The sequence below is a fragment of the Seriola aureovittata genome, chromosome 19 (genome assembly GCF_021018895.1).
Source record: "Seriola aureovittata isolate HTS-2021-v1 ecotype China chromosome 19, ASM2101889v1, whole genome shotgun sequence".
Taxonomy (NCBI): domain Eukaryota; kingdom Metazoa; phylum Chordata; class Actinopteri; order Carangiformes; family Carangidae; genus Seriola; species Seriola aureovittata.
In genome coordinates, this window is record NC_079382.1 from 8,223,194 (window position 1) to 8,243,918 (window position 20,725).

Here is a 20,725-nt window from a genome sequence, read left to right on the forward strand (position 1 = left end):
AGAGCTGGACCAGATAGGAGGTTGTCTTTTTTTTTTTTTTTTTTTTTCCAGTGACAAGAGTGTGTGTGTTTCTGTATGTTTGTGTATTAGGTAAGGAGTGGTTTGGAGCTATTAATAGGGCCAAAATGATATGCAGAGAGGAAGTGGATGCTAGGAGCGCAAAGAGATAAATATGGAAATATGGAAATGTACGCACTGGATTAAAATTTGATGAATTTCAAACAAAATTCCACCTCCACCATCAGTCCTTCTCCTGTAAAGATGTTGTGTGTGTGTGTGTGTGTGTGCGTCTGTGTGCGTGTGTGTGTGTCACTGTTGTGCAATTAGCTTCTGAAGTCACGCTTGACTGATTGTGAAGCTTAAATCCTCGAGCCCAGAGGAAAACTGTGGTGTACAGGCCGCCTGCGCCAGAGTTGTTAGGGTTTGTAATTGCAGGTTTATGGCTTCACAGGCCGGTAAATCTGCCCGTGTACAGCTAAACGCTCCAGCGAGCTAACCTTAGCTCACTCTCACCGACCATGACAAGTCTCAAAGCTCTGGGTTTCTCTGATATTAAGACACGGGGGGCGGGGCAGCATGACACACGGATGTGGAAACGCTAGACGCATCGCGAGTGTGAGTCAGAGGAGGTCTCACAAGACAAGCAGAAAAAAAAAAGAAAACATTCAGTTTATCAAGTTTTTTTTTTAGTTTTTTTTTTTTATTCTCTCAAGCGAAGACAAAGTCAAACAAAACCTGAAGGTGTTGATATTCCCGTTTGAATAGCAGAAGGCAGATTTCTACATTATAGGTCTACCAAAACATTTGTTGGACAAATAGGCACAAGTGAGTGGTTTGGATAAAAGAGAAGATGAAGACTAAAGAAGGCGCTTCATTATCACATCAAACCTTAGCGCCTTCCTTTCATGCCCCCCCCCCCCAACCCCCTCCAAAAAAGCAGACACCTGCACGAAAACTCACACGCATTACCTCACTCCACCCCCCCAACCCCCCCATACACACGCGCGCACACACGCACGCGCGCACACACGCACACACGCACACACACACACACACACACACACACACACAGGCAGCAGCATCCTTGTACAGACCCACACACACCTTTTTTGTGGCTTGTCTCTCGGGTGTTCAACTAATGTGGGTTTTTCTATTTTTTCTTGGCTTTGATGTCTTTCACTCTCCACCTGATCTGCTGAAGTCACCTGGGAAGAGAACACCTATCAGGCTCCCAGGCTGTCAGCCATGAGCGACAGAGACCTGCGATTAATTTCCCCCAATCACTGTCCCAGCTTGATTACCAGCGGGAGCCGCTGATCTGAATGACATTTGTGCGATGTCTTTCATGAGTAAACAGCCCTGTGATGTCGAAGATATGCAATTTGCTTTTATTTTGTGCCATGAGACAGCGAGAGAGAGAGAGAGAGAGAAGGGGGAGAGGGAGGGGTTGTGGTCAAAGAGAAACAGAGACAAAACAAGGAAAAGGAGGGTTGACAGCATGTAAAAACTTCTAAATTGCTGCTCTCCAGATGCAGGGTTAATGAGGTGATGATCTTGTATAGCAGCTGTCTCCTACACTGATTCCAAAGAAAGGTGACTTGCTCTCTTTGTATGGCTTTTCCTTCTTTTTTTTCACAGAAATGTGGGCATGAGGCATAAGCGATTAAAGAGGTTATTACCTGGCAGACTGCCCAGTGAAGGACCTCACCTTCAAGCCTATTTTTTAGAAGCTGGAGTCTAAAAGCAAATCCTTAAAAAAAAAAAACAAAAAAAAAACAGAGCCACCTTCACATAAATGGGAGGCAATAAGAGGTGAACTCATATTTGGGCTCTTTCAGACATTAAGACTGTCTGCTGAAAATGTGTCTCCAACCAGATTAAATGCCAAACAAAGGCGTCTATGGAGTTTGAGAGATTTCAAGAAAAAGCAAATACCGCTGGTGCAGTCGGATGAATAAAAGAAGTGAGATAATGTGTTGAGAGGATTGATTATAAGACTGAGTGTCTGAGATGTTTCCACTCTAATGCATAATGCGTGGGATTGATGTACTGTAAGTGGACCTAAAATTGCAAACAATATGTAACAACAGTATACTGTATGTAAACATACTATATTAAATACGACAGCAAAAATAAAACACGACAGAGATCGTGTGTAACTTCAGTTTGCTGAATGGCGCACTTTAATGCGTTTCATTAATGTGGGTCAAAAGGTTAATAATCCATATGTGTAATATAACATCCATCTCATGCAGAGGCCTCTGATGGAATATGTGAATGCAGCATGCAATTTACTGTCAGAACGTCTCCTTTCCCTCCGTCTCTCAACCCCTTGGCAACAGTGACCTCTATCTCATGGCTACACTCTACAATAACTAGCTCCTGCTAGCTGCTAGATTCGGTGTCAGCTGCTGCTTTACACTTAAGTGTGATTGTGGTGGCGAACGGATGTGTTCGGAGGGTGGGCGAGGGCATGATGCATCTATTTCAGCAATAAGTCCACTCTGACGATGGCGCCTGTGTAACAGAGATATCTCAGTAAACAGAATATCACTCACTGAGACGTGAGATACGAGCGCGAGCAGCTTCGTGCGCAGCACCGCTCTCTCTGCTGTTGTGGGGATCAAAGGAGGGAGAGCAGAGAATCCAAGGAGGAGCACATTCAGTTGGTGTGTTATATCTTACTGTGACAGCGTAACACACATTTCTATGATATAGAAAGATAACACTGTGACTGGACACATCATTCAATAAAGATACCTAAGTTCATCTCACCACATAATTAAAATGGTAATGCACACATGGCTGGTAATCCGTGATCCGGCACTGATGGATATCTTATGGCACTGACTGATTATTACTTCTGTCTTAGTTGCAGAGTAGAGTGACAGCCTGGTTGATAAAACAGACGCTCTAACCAGATTACCGTGGATAACCAGATTAAGGTATTAATTTGAAGCAAGATATCATATGTTTTCTACTACTACTAGCCACTGCTTGTTTAGAGCAATGTTAACGTTGCCCCTCTTACATTATTAGCCAACTAAACAGTTATAAGGGTCTTTGTTAACTATTAGTTAAATATTAAGCTTTATCCGTTTTCTAGTATTTTGGGAAATATTGTTATTTGCCTTTTTTTTTTTTGTGAAAAGTCTAACCTTGTATTTGTACTAAAACTATAGAGATATACAATATGAACATATTTTGGTAATGTTTGTTTTTGTGATTTGGACAAAATCATGATGTGAATCATGTGAATATGTACATGCTTGGTATTTTTGCATTTAAACTGAAGTTATGTGCTAAATCCTGTAATTACCGTTGCATTATAACAATGTGCAAACATTATTGAAATGCTTTTGAGAAGACACCTAATTAGCTGCTTCTGTGATTAACTAAATGTCACTGTCATTTACTAATTCTACATAAAAAAAAGTCAATCAAAATGTTTTCGTTTTGGTTGCATCACTAGAACAATAGTGAATATCCAAATTCTTTTGGCAAAAACTCTCAGAAAATATTGCAGGTTTATTTAGCTATGTGACTTGATGTGTGTGTGTGTGTGTGTGTGTGTGTGTGTGTGTGTGTGTGTGTGTGTGTGTGTGTGTGTGTGTGTGTGTGTGTGTGTGTGTGTAAGCGTGTCTGTGGTACAATTCATTACACAACTCCCTATACAGGCTTTAATATTTTAAGTTTGGAATTGAAATTTAATCAGTGGGTCAGTTGCCAGGGGTCGAAACAACTGTTTTAATACTCTGTAAAGGGGCAGCCCTTTGAGATCAGGGCTTTATAAAGGCTACTGTTCTGTCTCTGCCAGGAACACAGAGGGGGGGTCGGACAAGTTGGGTTAAGGTTTGTAAAGGGCAACACACCACCCCTGCCATAGCTGCTGCTTGGCATGCCTCTGTGGTACTTTGTAACAAGTGCTGAATAATTCATTAGGCATTTCCACATTCCTGTGTTAACTTGAACTTAAATATCTTACTGGGGGAGGGGGGATAAAGCTGCTTGCCTTTCTCTTTCTCTATAAAAATCTCCTTTACTTGACTTCCCCAGCCCCTTACACTCTCTCTCACACACTCTCTCTCACACACTCTCTCTCTCTCACACACACACACACACACTTACACAGTCTCTCTCTCTCTGCATTGGGCATTAAGGTAATGGTAACTAACTCCCTCTCTGAGGCCACAGTCATCAGGCCTGGTTAAGTGTAATTACTGGCAATTAAAGTAGCAATGCAGAATGGAGTCAATGGAGCGATAGTGAACGATACAGCATGCTACATTGTTGGTAGCAGAGTAGCTTAAATGTTATAGAGGACAATGGTCTTGTTAGTACTGTGAGATGATAGTGTAATGTACAGTAATGTGGGCTTGTCCCCTTGAGCTACTGGCTGCTAATGTGTAAAAAATGATTTAGATAATATGCAGTATGGATGTTAAAAAAAAAAAAAAAAGATTTTATTTGTGCTAAACGAATTTCCAGAGCTAAACTATAGACTTCTGATTGCACCTTTTCCCTTGAAGTCAAAGCTATGCAAATATGTGGCGTTTAAGCTCGCAGAGTGGATGATGTTTCCCTCCAGCCAGATGAAGTCATCCTGCGCTTTAACTGTACTGTTTTAACTGTTGCTTTAAGAGCTGGATCTTTGTTTAGGAAGCTGCAGCCCACTTAGGACTGCTGCACCTCCATCTTCCTCAGTGACAGTGCTTTTCCAATTATTCTGTCTTTGGAGGAACATTGCATGTCTGTAGGTGTGTCCAGAAGACCGAGGTGTGTATGTGTGCGTACACGTGGACAATGTGTGTGTGATAAATGGAGGGGCAGACGTCAGCAGCCTTATAGAACAGCCTGTAACCCCACACTTCCTTCCGATGATGGAGATGAGGAAATAATGATGCCCAGTTCTGCTGTGTGTGTGTGTGTGTGTGTGTGTGTGTTTATGTTTATGTTTGTGTGTACGTGTTAGGGGATGAGTAGTAATGAATCTCCTCTTCATCCTCTCCCTCAGACAGCGGCGTCTGCCTCAGCCCATCTCCTCTCTAATTCATCTCCCTAGAAAACAAGCAGGCCACAGACCAGTGATCTAAACACCACCACCACCTAGAAATCAGCCATTAGAGTTGGAGGCAAAGCACCAGTGACATGATGGACTTCTTTTCTGGTTTCAGCCTAATGACCCTCTCCTTTGTTTGGTCTGGACAAAGAGCAACCAAGGATGAGCGATCTTTCCTGAATGATGATTTGAAGTCATTTTCTTTGAATACAAAAGTGACCTCATATTTCTGCTGATGCCACATTGCTTATTTTACAAATTTGATACCAGTAATAACAGCATTAACTGTAAACTCATTAAAGATGAAGAAGTGCATTTTAGAGACTAGAGAGGGATAGGTTGATAAGAAGTGTGTGTGTGTGTGTGTGTGTGTGTGTGTGTGTGTGTGTGTGTGTGTGTGTGTGTGTGTGTGTGTGTGTGTGTGTGTGTGTATACTGTGTTGGGTATAATACAGTGCATGACTCCTAAAGGAGTTTTTTAAATCGAAAACAACTGGACTAGGTTATTTGTCTGGGAAGACGTTTCACCTCTCATCCAAGAGGCTTCATCAGTTCGTGTACGCATCTGACCAGGCTAGGACTGGTCCTACTTTCTGGTGTGGAGACCCAGGTATTTAACCTCATGGAAAATTTTCCACCAACGACAGTCGTTGACACTTGGAGCACAAAAGGGAACCAGTGACATCATCATCCTTGTGAACGCCCACAAGAGGTTAAATACCTGGGTCTCCACACCAGAAAGTAGGACCAGTCCTAGCCTGGTCAGATGCGTACACGAACTGATGAAGCCTCTTGGATGAGAGGTGAAACAACACAAATGAGAATATACACAGGCACAGTGCATGACTGCAATAAGTGAGAAGGCAATGACTTGAAAAAATTCCACATGTTGTGTTTCGACAGCAGGCCGGCCTCCAGCCCGGCGATGCAAGTTTGACCACTGACGTAGTGTCTGATGTAAGCGGAGGGAACGCTGTATTTCTTTAAAGACGCCACAAAAATTGGGATTTAATCGTCCCGCTGAGGAGTGAATCACAGTGAGCTCATACTGACATCACACATTTAGAAATACTCTGGTCATTATATCAAATCAAATACTTCCTTACTTTTACAGATGTGTCATGAGTTTACACTTCAGAACAATCTCTCACTGCATTACGTTGCATCACAACATCCATTACATCATTTGAAGGAGAAATGAGCACACTTTGTATCGTCTTTAATGCAAGCCTCTAGTGTTCTGTATGATGTTACATTTCATACGATCATTAATGATTCTCTTTTTCTTTTCCATCGTCTCATATCACCCTCCAAAAAAGGTCAGTAAACAACTATTTAATTTCATGTCCCCTTGGTCTGCGTTGGCAATATCACACAAACCAAAGCAGTTCACATTTGTTAAAACAATATTCTTCAACTGATTTTTGCCTTAGAACCTGTCAAGACTTTTATCCTTACGAGACGTCTTCAAACAACATCTTTCAAGGACATGAAATGCTGTTTTATAACAGGGCAGAATTCGAGATCAGTATCAATATTATCCATAATGGATTCTACTGTATATCCACATCTTATAATTGGATATTGTCGTCCATTTCCAAAATACTGGCTAAAATATTAACTAGCTGTCGGTGCGTCATCTGTGGCCTTTCCTCACCCAGAGAGAAAATGTTTAAAAAACAAAAAGGGAGATAAGAATGAAATTCTACAAGAGATAATCACATTAGCATACACAACACAAACACATTGTAGCATGTTTTGAGCTACTGATGGGGAGAAAAACAGCGGCGAGAGATGTGGTTGACTCCACTACTCTGATTAAGGGCCCCTCCCCAGAGCAAGTCCTTGAAAGAATAATGGGCAGTCGTGAACTGGCTTTACCTCCATTAACCACACCAGCAAACATTTACATAATGTACACATAATGTGCTGATTCATTCTATCCTGATTCAAACAAGGCTCAGATAACTCACCGTGGCTGTATCACACCATTCATCACACCAGGTCATTTACATCCAAAAGCACTTAAGAGCCGCTGCACATACATCTTTGTCTACATACATTATGGGATCTTTTTCGGAAGATTGCGTAATACATCACCTCGTATCATAGGATCTCATCATACTGAGATAGCAAGATGTCGTTCTTCAACCATTTTGTCACATATCTGTTTTTAGTCCGAAAACTGATGACGGAGATAGCCTACAGTGTGTTTGCCTACTCTAAGATAAACTCAAAATATTAGCATGCCCAGCTAACAAACTCACTCCCTACAGTAGTAACTAGGGTTGTCACGATACCAAATTTCTGTTTCGATACCGATACCAATATGTATTTCGATACTTTTCGATACTTTTCGATACTTTTTGTAAAAAATATTTCATTATATTATGTATTGCCTTAATGGGTTATTTAAATATTTAAAGAATGTAATTTAATTTTTAAAAATATATTTTTTAATATATTTATTAACCATGGACATGTTTTAGCTCTCTGTATGCAGGCTACTGTAGGTTTACTACTGGGCTGGGAGGGGCTTTGTACTTCTTTCATTGACATTACAGTGCAGTGAACTGGTGAACAACATTATCACCTGTCGTTCTTGACTGAAGTCTCGGAACAAGTCCGCATGGTTGTCCTTTAAATGTTTCGACAGGTTTGAAGTGTTGGCTCCTTCTGCGAGACACACTTTGTAGCACCGCTTGCACTGCGGTGCCTCTGGGTTCAGTGGCTCGCCTTTATCGTTCGGTTTGAACCCGAAATATTTCCACACCGAACTTCGGGCCCCTATTTTGACCACAAGTACGGGCTTTTCTGCAGCTGCCATCTCTATCTACGGTATTTTCTTCAACCCGCTCCGTCTGTCTAATACGCGACTTGTCGTTTCTCTCTCCTCCTCAGTCTAAACATGCGAGTGCGCGTGGGACGCGGCTTACATCCTCTCGGGCAACTACGTCACACTCGCTGGCCTCGCTGTGCTTAAAGAGACAGGCTCCAATTTACCAATTCATTTGCATTCAATAAAATGAAATAAAAGTACCGTTTGTTTTTAAATGCCGGTATAGTACCGTTTTCAAAACTCTAGTATCGCGGTACTATACTGGTACCGGTATACCGTGCAACCCTAGTAGTAACTAAGCCTTACTTTAAAAGCCAAGCTTATGATTAAATTACATTAGTTTGTGGGGTTACACGTTACATAAAAAAAGCCTCATTCATAATTAGCACATCCATCGTGCGGCTTTTCCCTATGTTGGAGGAAAAAAGGTCCAGGTCTGGGCCAGAGAGTGAGTCTAGACCTCTTCACCAATGCCTAACTTTCTGCAAAACTGCACTTTTACTGGAGTCAAATAGATTCAAAAAAAGAAGTCACTGGAGATGATCAGAGTCCAACGCAATAGAATTTATTCTTTCACAAGAACAAAAGCGAGATCAGATCCGGATCCGAACTAAAGACAGAGTGCCTGTACTCAATCATATATATTTCTTTTCTTAGTTGAATTTTCCACCTATTTTCTAAAGTGAACCTATCAACGCCTCGGGAACAATGGTGCTCAGCCCTGTGTGGAATTCCCTAAACCAGGCCTGCCTGTAGCGTAGCAGGACCAGGTGTCCAGAAGCCTCTCGTCTACCCCAAATAAGGCTCCTGTGCACAGGGCATCGTAGTACAATCAGGCATCCAAAAGCCTCCCCTCCACCCTAAACCTAGGGCCCTCGTCTATCCTCAATCTGGGCCTCGCTACAACTGCTACTCCAACACCATTGCTCCCAGGGCCTTCAGACTATTTTGTTTTTACTTTATTCCCTCCAGGTTCCTTTTCTATAACAATCTACTTCAGTAAAGGCTGGTTCACATACAAATCTCACCTCAGTTGGGAGTATAGCTATTCCATTTGATTATATAAGTTTAACATTCAGTATATTTATAATGCATAGTATATTTTAAGTATATATTTTTTGGGCTTTTTTATGCCTTTATTTGACAGTGCAGTAGAGAGAGACAGGAAATGGGGAGGCAGAGAGAGGGGGAATGACATGCAGCAAAGGGCCGTCCGATGCGGGACTCGAACCAACTGGCCAACTGCAGCGAGTTGGGGCGCCTGCTTAGACCACTACGCCACTCGACGCCCCCATAATGCATAGTGTATTTGAGTGAAAATTTACTACAACACCCACAGTATGGAGGTATCAGAGTTTATGTTAACCATAGCGTCTCTTTACACTGCAGCAATCCCAGCAATGTTGCCCGAGATAACGTTGAAAAAACATTTTCTTTTGCAACATTTAATGTGAAAAAAATAATGTTTGAAAATAAGTATGTGAGCTAACAGTCCCATATTTTTCTTTACGTATTATACATATAGTACCAGGAGTAATTAGCTCTATACAACAATAAAAGAAAAATGCAGATTTTTTATTTCATCTTTTTCTACATGGATTATCCACTGATGAGGATGTACAGTTTTTGGACATGAAGCTGGTCAAATTCAAACATTTAAAATTCAGTTAGAGACGTTTTTCCACCTGCTTATGTATTAATGTTGGTTCAAATAGTTATCCGGCTACAACTGAAAGAATCTGCTAGCAACAGTTGTAACTTGAGCCCCTGTCTGAAATCAAGGACCCATTGTCAATTCAAAAACTGCTAAGGGTTTTGAGTAAACCTGCCGCTGTAAATTCTTTGTGCTGTGGAAGAACAGAAAGCACGACAGGAGTGGTACAGTAGCAGCTTAACTAAGAAGGGTTGGGTTTCGCGAAATTTTTCCGATGGTTGAGAATGTGAGTGCTACCCACGGTGTGTACTTACTTTAAGCAGTATAAGCAGGTTAAGATGATGGACCAATGGGTGGATCATCTGTTCTTTTATCCGTTCGTCAAATTAAAAGCCTCATACAATCAGAAAAAAGGTCCAACAGTTAAGTATGACATCTTTTCTCAATCTGAGCCATAACTCAACTTATTGAACCTGCCTCAGCACTTGCCTCATCCAAATGAACCCAATAATCAATAGGCTCCCTTGAGATCACCATCCCACACACTGCCCTCTGCATATAACCAAATGTATTGCCTTTTACTTTAGCAGAACCTCTCCAGGGTAGCACAGAACTCAAATCCAAGTAATGAAGCGCGGGAGGAGTTAATGGGAACTGCACAAGTGTCAGTCAAAACTCAATTTTTATCACCATGGTCTGTGACTCAGTGTTTTTCCACAGAACTGTCTTCCTTCTCTTGCTCTGCACACACATTTACTCAGGCACCTTGCAGCACGGCGGCACGAATTGTACACCTGATGAGATAAGAAGCGCCAGTTATACTGACCGACTGGATAAAGCAAAGCCTGCACGGCCGCTAAACAAACACCATCAGCTGCTGTTTGGTCTCTGAGCTCCTTCATGAACTCCATCGATGGAAGGCAAACATAAAGCAGACACACTTCCCCAAGTCGTCCTCGCGCCGCACGCTGCTGCACAGCGTTGCACAGCTGAGGAGGCGTATGCCAAGACAAGTTAAGCCTTTGACGTGTGTGTGAGTCAGGACCTCACTGGTGGAGAGTGTGTTCATGCATAAGCATGTGCTTGAACCCAGTGGGCAGCCTCTATTTTTGTTTCCTTTCGCACACATGAGCGCACAAAGAAATGGACACACACATTCACACGTCTCGAATCTAGATGAATGCTGCAGTTGCCAAAAAAATGATTCCAGCTCAGACTCTCGTCCATGTGCTGACAAACACACACAAACACACAGTATCCTCATTAAAATTCTCTGGCTTGTGCACCAGCAGTGTGGACTAAGGGCTGTGTAAGTCCCTCTACAGATAACACAGAGAAAGCAGGCTATTGTCTTATTCTAATCCTCCTTTTGAAGGAACGTAGTGAGAAATATCAGGGAAGAGGAACGATGTGTGTGAAAGCTTCAATAAAAATGATATCTTCAGTCCAGTGGGTTGTTTCTCACAATATAAACGCCACCTCATTCTCACTATTTCACAGCCACTGACAAACTGGCACTGGCTGACTAGGCAGACAACATTAATATCATCTGTCCAATATTAGCATATGGACAAATGGTACAAACAGCTTTTTCTTTCCTGTTAACTAACTTGGTTGCATGTTTTTTTTTTCCCCTCTCTGCACTGTATCTCTATGCTCTCAATTTATTCTGAGTTGCCAGGTTTGTTCAGACCATTTTAAAGAAAGTCCTTTATCACAACCTGTACAGTAAATGGTGACCTGAACTGCAGAGGGTTTAAAGTAAGCAATTTGTTTTCCATTTCTCCATCAGCTGAAATTATTCTGTTTCACTCAGAGTTAATTTGACAACCTGTATGTTCGGGCACCAGTAATTGACTTGAATTGTGTTGGATTGTATTGTTTATCAGTAAAAAAAAGTGGAGTGCAACTACCTGTTACTTTCAGTATTGATTAATACATCAATTATTTGACAAATAAAGTGATTTGAGTGAATGAACAATTAGTTTATAAAATGTCAGAAAATAGTGAAAAATGCCCGTCATGGGCTCCCAGAGTCCGAGGTGACGTCTTCTAATTGTTTGTTTTTTCTGACCATAATCTAAAATCATAGGAAAGACAGAAAGCTGTAAACCTCACATTACAGAAGATTAAAACAGCAAATGTTTGGCAGTTTGCTCACTACAGGACGTACTCCATTATCAAATTTGTTGTTGATTCAATTTCTGTTAATTTGGTTAATGAACTAATCATGCCAGCACTAATTAACCTAATCACAATCTCAACAGTATGTGCTTTGCAAATTTTAATCCATTAGCAGTTCACTGTAAATAGGAATGTTCCATGCCCCCAAACTCGTTACTAAAAGCTGATTTTTTTTTGGTTTGCCACTTGGGTGGACATTTTCCCCTGCTCGCCAAGTCTCCTTCAGATATATTGTGCCGGCGATGGTCAATGAACTCTCTGAGCCTGCAATAAGCTGCCCCTGCAGAACTCTTAAGCCCTCCTCGATCAGTCACTCAATGAAACATTAGATGCTGCAGCAAAATTAATGCAGCTAAAATTAAATGAAAACACTGAAAAGACTCCCCTGCAGGAAAAAGAAGTGAGCATCTTAAGCTTAAAATCGATCAGTGTAGGAGTTGGGCAAGGTTCTTTATTAACTTTGCAGAGGACTTTCCCCACAGACCTAACCGCGGACAAACACAACCGAGGTGTCAGCAGGTATAAAAAGTGCTTAGATGGACTTCTGAGCTTTGTAAATACGTTAGCTTTGAGCTGGCTGTATAGCTAATATCAGCTCCTCTGGGCTGCAGAGGTCAGTTATTACCGTTAATTATCCTTCCTGTTTTCATCTGCAGCTCACAGACAACTCTGAGAACAGCAAACTTTGACTCTGTCCGTCTGTCTGTATGTCTACCTACCTACACCTAGCCTTTCTTATTTCTTACATTTCATTTAATTGAAACAGAGTCAAACTGGTTCGAGGCGTCCTCTCTGATTTTCTTCCAGTTCACACATTTCAAGCTAAAACATGTTGCATATATGAATAAGAACTCAGTTTCAAAATTGAAAACAAGACCCTTAATTCCAAGAAGAAGAAGCAAATAACCGGTCTCAAAAGAAAACCAAAGGCAGAGACTGCAGAAGGATCATTCAGGTTTTAAGCCTCTTAATGTTGAACATGCTGGCTACCCTAATTATGTAGGGTATCTTTTTACTCTTTTGTAGTGACGGTGTAGTCCATTACTACTGCTTGCATTATTTCTTGTATGAGAACAGAGGAATATGAACAGACACACGGCAGATACATCTGGAAGAGACAACAAACGTGATTGAAGGTGTTGTTGTTGGGAGGTCCAGCTCCAAAACACCAGTTTTAGTACTAATTAAAAATCGTAGCTGCAAACCACTAAAAATAGCACGTACTGCAGAGGCCCATCAATTAAATTCACCCCCAGGGGACAGTTATAACATTGCTCAGGAGGAATGATGTGCTTCTGCTGGATGTGCAACATAGCATAGTGCCAGCTAATGAAGTACACACATACTGTTTTACAAGGCCAGATGCAAGGACAACATCGGGATAACAATTTGCTACCGTGTTAACAAGAACAAAAATCAATTAAAAAATCTGCTTTATAATAATCTTATTATTTTTTATTAAAGTATTTCTAGATTATTTAGTTTTGTCTTTATGCTTTCAATATTTCTGTTTTGTTCATGTTGATAGCTTATGTTATTAGATTGCAGGTTTACTGGTATCACTACATAATATTTCGTAGTATTACAGACAGTATTTACCAGTATGTATATTGTACTTTCATATTTGTATATAAAAATATACTCACTGATACAGTTTCACATATATTTGCAAAACTGTCTTACATAGTCCAAAGTATTGGAATGTATATATTGCATTTATTGTAATGTCATCTCTCTAATTTGTTAATTTCTTACCTTCATTTTATTCAGTTAATCAAAATAATTCTTTATGTGTTTTCTTAACTCTTAACAAGTCTCTGTGATGCACTATAATATACATATATATATATAAGTTTGCAACTTTAGTGGACTGAACTTTATTCAGTTGTGCTCCACTGACACTCGATCTAACTTTGTCTTAAACAGCATGAAAACTCTGACCTCAAAATGCCAGATGATGATGCTCAGTGAGGAACCACACTCTGTGATTATCCTCAGGTTCTGTCTCCGGTGTGTTATGTGGCTTCATTTCCACATCTGCTCCTCCAGCTCTTTAGTGCAGTCAAGGTGAAATGGTGCACAGAGGGAACAAGGCTCTGACTGTCAGCTGCTGAGAAGCTTTCAGCCTCTGCTCTGCTGCTCCACTAAGGCCTTCCACAAGCTTTCTAAACAAGTTTCAATTCCACAACCTCTGCCCGTGTCAGTCCAAATAAACAGGTACAAGGATGTGGCTCACACACCGAGGGGCAAGAATAAGACAGACAGAGGAGGAGAGGAGTGGAGAGGAGAGGAGAGGAGAGGAGAGGAGAGGAGAGGATGTGTTATTATTCAAAAATGCATCGAATGAATGTAGGTTTTACTGGGAGGGTGTCATGGACTGGAAGTAGCTCAAGTGCATCTTGTTTAGTTCAGAAATGTTCTGCTCCACTACCTCCTTCTTTCCTCTGTGACTGAAAATTGGGTGTTTGGCAACAAATTAAGGGCAGAGGGGCCATCAATTTTCATTTTTTTAGTTTGCAGCTTGGCATAAAAAAGAAAGGAGAGACTGAGAGAGTGCTTTTGAGGGAGCAAAGACTGAAGCAGTAGTGAAAAATTAAGGAGGCGGCTTAGAGATCTTTCAAAGGCACCAAACACATGATTTGAAATCTCAGGAGACTTTTTAAAACTGAAACAGCAAGACTAGAGATAAATAAAATCTGCCCTTCATACGGCTGATTATGATACACCTACACACCAAATTTGCCTGTGTGCACAAACAAAGCCATAGAGAGGTGGGTTGAAAGCTTTCCGAGGGTCCAGCTACGATGAAAGGGCAGCAGCTCCTGTTTCTCGCCACTCTTCGACCACTCACGGGGTGAAATAGGACAATCGATTCCAAATCAATAAAAACAATAACACTAAATCACCTTTTTCTTTGAATAATGCCAATGAACCCTCCCCATCTGTCGCACAGATACTTTAAAAATAGAGAGACTGCACTTACAGTCGATGGCAATGTCAGGATAATAAAAGCGTTTTAGCTTAATTAACATTCTCAGGAGAGCGCAGGGGTCTCTTCGGATGCACTATCTCTGAATAACTACATTTACATTTACAGCAGAAATATGGAACGTTGCTATATTAGGCTGTAAGCATTCATGTTGTTATATGCTGATCAGCACTAATCGTCTGTGCTGCAGCTATGTTCAGTTTCTTGTGTCAAATGATTCAAATGTAAAACATTTTGGGCCAATTTATAAAATAACATTGCTCGACTTCCATTTGGCACAATATATTTTTGTGGGGAGTCCGAAATGACTTAATACTAACTGGGATATACTGGTTATAACTTTTTTTTTTTTTAATCTAAATGTGGTTTCAGATTCACTATGTTTACTACACTGATAAAAGACTGACTTTGTTACATAACCAGAACTGTGAGTAGAAACCTTTTCAGGGTCATGGTCGGAATCTGTCCGAGCAGAGAATTAAACAGAAGGCAAAGCCACCATGGCCAATCCTTAGCAGGCTAACACTGATACAGACTCTGATAGTCACACCTCTGTACCATTTTCAGTCTGCCTCACCTGGATGTCTTCATAAAAAAAGGAAATAATAAACAAATAATGACTTCAGGGGACAATCTAAATCCTACACAGAAAGCCATGGAACGAACGAGCTATGGCCGTATGACTCTGACTCAACAGGTCTCAGTACTTACAGTAGACGTCCACCCTGATGGACTTGATGGCAGGCGAACCAAGGCCGTTCTCAGCCTTGCAGTAGTAGCGACCTCCCTGGGTCCTCAGGATCTTTGCAATGTGCAACGTTTCATTGAACACACTGGAGTCCTGGAAGCGGTCTGACACACTGCCGGCTGTCTTGGTCCATCGGATCTGGGAAGAACAAATGGTAGAAATGACAAATTTCTTCCTGGTCTGAAATCACTTGTTCACCTTGTGTTCTAGTATGGCGGCAATGGACTGAGGCATCAAACACAGCTTCATTTGGGAAGTAGGTGTACAGAATAGATTAACGTGATACTGTGAACTCTTAACCTCCTAAGACCCGAACTCTTGCATGGCGTGCATTTTTAATTTCTCTTTGCTATTTATTCTGATTGGGACCTGAGAAAAATGATGTCCACATATGAGGACATTAGTTTTACATTTCTATTACTGAGTGGCAGTATAATATCCTCATATGTGGTCACCAGGCCCTTGTTGAGAAAAAGTTAGTATTGTGGTCTAGAGAACCCAAAATGTGAGGTCCACATATGTGGACGCCAGGTCCTAGGAGGTTAAATAAAGGACGGTATTCCAATAAAAGACATATCTGGCATAAATACAAGCAAAATACAGCTAATACGGGCCTAGTAAAAAATATTGAGGGTGTGGATGGAATTTTCTTTAATCACTCAATTAGTTCATTTCAGCATCATGTACATTCCTGTAACACTAATTCCATCACCACTTAACTTTTCAACAGAAACCGTTTTCATCCACTAATTATTCCAAATTACGCTGACTATCCACTTTCTCTCAATAGCTATTAGGATACCATCAATGCAACCCAACCCTGCCTGCACATTTTTCAAATTAAAAGCCTGCCAGAGAAGTGAAGGATTATGCCCTTTTCTGGTAGGCTTTTGACATGAAAAATGTGCAGGCCACAATGTGAAATCCATGGGAATTTTGCAGGAAATGTTGGCTTAAGTGACAGTATGTTAACACTGACAAAAAAAAAAAAAAAAAAAATGAGGGTAACTGGAAATAAAAAGTGAATGAAAACATTATTTATGTTGTAGAAAAGCAATCCTGAGCATTACTTTGGAAAAAAAAGAGAATAGGTGAGCATGAAGGAAGTGCTGAATTTGCATCAACAGCAAACAACAAAGGAATACTTTGGTATTTTGGGGAACATGCTTGTTTTCATTCTTGCTGAGAGTTAGATGGGAATATCAATACTAATCTCTTTACAGTAAATATGAAGCTACAGCCAGCAGCCTATTAGCTTAGAATAAAAATTTAAATCAGTGGCTCTGTGCCAAGGTAACTAAGTCTACCTATCAGCCACCTCTAAAGCTCAGTCATTGAAACCTTATGTCTAAACCTCAAATAAACTTAAGTATAAAATGTCAAACTTGTGGCAATTTGTAGTTTTGCAAAGGGTTTTAACATTGTCGGGCAACCAGCTGAAACTTGCACTTCAGTTTTTGTATGGATTACACAAACATTAAACATTAAACATTTCCCCCGCTTCCATTCTTTATGCTAAGCTGCTTTTTGTAGCTTTATTTCTAGTGGCATGGATGTTTTCATCTAAGTCTCAGCGAGAAAGCAACTAAACCGATTTCCCTGGTGCAGATGAGAAAACAATATAATAAAATATAGGTATACCACACAGGAAGTTAGCCTCTCTAATATAAGTCCGTTTCAATTAATGGCCTTTCAAGATTCAATATTTGATGCAATGCGCAGGCGACTGATGAAGAACGTTCTGTGTTCAAGTAAAACTGTTTTAATGTTCTTTTGTGAAATGTCACAGTACAAAGGAGAACGTGATAGCTCAAATCTTCCGCTAACTTCCCTCTTTCCTTTGTTCCGCACAAGACTGACCTCAGCGTGGCCTTCTCAGCATGAGCACCGTTCGCTAACTGATGAGACCCAGTTAGCCCATGGCATTGAGGTGTAATGAAAGGTGAAATACTGTTACTCTCCAACATGAGGTTGTAATTGACTCTCCATCATCTCCCTCTCCTGTCCTCATTAAAGCATACAGCATGAACAGGTACTGTGACAACTCTGGCCTGGGGGCCACACAGCCAGAATCACGGAGCATAAAGCTTCATTCAATCCCTCATCCTAAGTAAGCCACAGATGGACTGGCTTTGCCTGCAGAGCCCCACATATCTCTGTCTAGGCAGGGGTGGCTATGAATTAGAATCCAATATCTCCACACTGTATGGTGATAGCATCATCTTGGATACTGATAACATCCCATTTTACAGAGATAGCATCAGATGGAACAGGGATATCATTGCATGCAGGGATGGGGATTGGGTGCTATCTTGGGAGATTGCTGCTGTGCTGCTCTAGCTGTGGGGTTTTAACCATGATGACTCCAGCCCCAGGTTACGGCAGCTTGAAGTTTGGTCATTTTCCAAACAGACAGCAGAGAGGAAATGAAAGGGTGGGTGGCCCGAAATCTGATAATGGTACCCTATTCCAGAGGCTTTTTGTGGAGCTCGGGGCTAGAGGATGACAAGGAGAGGAATTCACATGCAGCAAAGTTGAAGTTTATCAGAGGAGTTTCAGATTCTCTGTCTTGCTTGGGGTGTTACTGTTCAGAGTGGAAGAAATAAATTAGCTTACTCTGAAACTCAAAGACTGTGTGTGTGCTGAATTTCTCCCTTTCATCAACCTCTTTCTCTGAAAAAAGACAAAGTCTGTAGCCAGACTCTGCTTCTGTCCCGTCCCTTTATACAAGCTTTAAGTGAATATATTACCATTAAAAATAAATGCCTTTAAATGAATACAGTGTAAAGAAAAGGCTTCACTTGGCCTGTTTCAAATGCATCAAGAGACACTGAGAGAAAGGACTCCATGAAAAAGCAAACTCAGCAAGCGATCGATGGTAACACCCCGCTGAAAATCTGGGGCCCTATTATAACAGTTAGGGACATCATGAGTTCAGCAAAACAATCCCTACAGTTAAATAAGTTATGAGTCTAAATTAGATGGAGCAAAGTTTTTGAATACTGTGTCACTCTCCTACAGTGCAAATGCAAATACAAAGCAAGCTGGCTTATGGCGACCTCAGCAGAATTCAATATTCTCCCAGCTTATACCCCCAGTCATTTCCTTTGCCTTTTGTGTAAAGAGCTTTGAGTTTTAGGAAAGCGCAGTATCAATAAATGCATTGTTAGAGTGACACTGAGAAGTGGGTATTCAAATAACTTCTTATTTTCAAAAGGAAAGCGCTCCTGTTTGTTTCACGGGGGCAGCAGACCACATTATTGGTGCAAGCTTTCAACTCTCCCTGTACCCTGGAGCTATTTTCTTTCTTCCACTCGGACTTTTTTTTTTTATACATCTGAGCACCTCTGCCCACAGGGGAAATCCTGAAGTATGCCTGGTGAGAACAGTTTGACCCTCTTCACTCTCCTTAGCGCAATGCAAATACTCTTGATCTGAGAGGAGCTGGCGGATTTGAGCAATATGATAATTGCTCCTCCTTGCCCACTGCCAGTCTGGCTGAGTTCTTTGGCTATTTTGCTGCTCCTCTTTCATCATTCAGCAGAATCTTATAAGGTGGCTGCAAGTATACACTGGGGGATAAGTCAAACTGCCCAAGATGTACCACCCAGCTGCTGTTTTATGGCAGAAATGTATTATTCCTATCTGTGGCTCGCGATTGCGTGCATGTACTATTACCATGAAACGTAAATGGGTTCTGCTTTTCACATTTCACTTCACATGGTTTGGGAAAAAAGGAGTGTGTGCAACCACATTTTGCATATTCTATTTTTAAAAAAGCATCAAAAACATGACATCAGTTAGTTCCACAGGGAAAAGCTACATCAATACAATGATAATACCATTCCCTCTTAAATCAGACATCCCAACAGGAAGATCAACATTTGCTTACAAGGAAAAGAAGGAGCTCATCTAGATAAGTATCCGACTGAAAATCCCAGCAGTGTTTGGGACCACACATGCTGCGATGTCACGGCAAGAGCTAATTAAAATGCGCCCAGTGTCTGTTGTTATGTAGGGATCATATGCTGGAGCACGCGTCATCTGTGAATCTCCCATAATACCTGCTGTGACGTTTCCCTCTCCCTAACTACAGACTGGTTTCTAATTGCTTGCCATCTTTTCTTTTAGGCACTGATGATGGTCTGTGGCCCGCTCAGTGGCGCAGCCAAGTGTGGCTGAGCATGACAATCAAGTCATCAAAAGAAGCAACAGGGGGTCCAAATCACAAATTGCGAGTACAGAGACTCTACAGGTCTATATTAGAAAATACTGGCCCTTATAAAAATTGGATGATCATATGAAACATGCCGCAGTGAAGGCTTTGATGTTGAAATTCAAAAACAGAAATCAGAATCGCATAGCATACCCAAACTAAGAGACATTATGAAATGAATCAGATTTTATTTACCTGGCTCTGTTAGTACACAGAGTACATTTTACTGCTGCAGTTAAATTCACTTTTAAAACAAGTGAGCAAGAATGACATTAGAAAGGGTGAAGTGAGACTCTGGGATGGCGCCTCCATGGATGCTGCACTTTGTGTGGCAAACACAAAAATAGAAGGTTAAAATCCCGTTCAAGGCTAGAATTACCGCCTCATGGTTGTACGCCTCCACCGACCAGCTGCAGTTTACATCCATGTCTGTCCACACTCTAAGTATATGTAGTGAAGACTCTGAAGGATTGAATTAAAGGTATTAATTAACTGGCCAACAACATGTTTTGTGAGGTCACAGTGACCTTGACCATTGACCACCAAATTCTAATCAGTTTATCCTTGAGTCCAAGCGGACATTTGAAGAAATCCCCCCGACATACTGTGTTCGCGGGAACGGGGGACGGACGCGCATTCGAACGGACGGACAGCCTGCTGTCAACAGTGCAGAGGCAGAAAAAGCACCATCTGCTAAGGACACCAGCACTGTAGGCTAACTGTCATGGGAGCATCCAAAACAGATCACATTTTCCAATTGGTCTGTATAAAGCAAAAATATCCCAAGGCCTGAGGTCAGTTTATTTGTACTTGCTGACCCGTGGCGCTGTGAGTTGAATCTGGCTGGCCAATAACTGAAACAAAAAAAGGTGTTTGCAATGCGATGTTGCTGGCTATTGGAGCCTGGTACTCAAACAAAGTAGTGTGGACATAATGGATGGAAGCCAGAGCAAGGGAGACGGGGGCAGATGGCTTCATCATCAGGGACTCTTTGATGTCTGTTCATAGCATCAAAGACAATGAATGAAGCTGGAGAA

At 41.3% G+C, this 20,725-nt stretch overlaps 1 protein-coding gene across 2 annotated transcripts in view; it reads right to left on the minus strand.

The window, feature by feature from the left end:
• The window catches only part of LOC130187502 (MAM domain-containing glycosylphosphatidylinositol anchor protein 2-like), a 173,370-nt gene that overhangs the window by 88,836 nt on the left and 63,809 nt on the right, over positions 1-20,725 (minus strand). For both annotated transcript variants that reach the window (XM_056405174.1, XM_056405173.1), the window contains exon 3: positions 15,436-15,610. In XM_056405174.1, the coding sequence (XP_056261149.1) occupies positions 15,436-15,610 (175 nt within the window). The remainder of the gene's footprint in view (positions 1-15,435; positions 15,611-20,725) is intronic.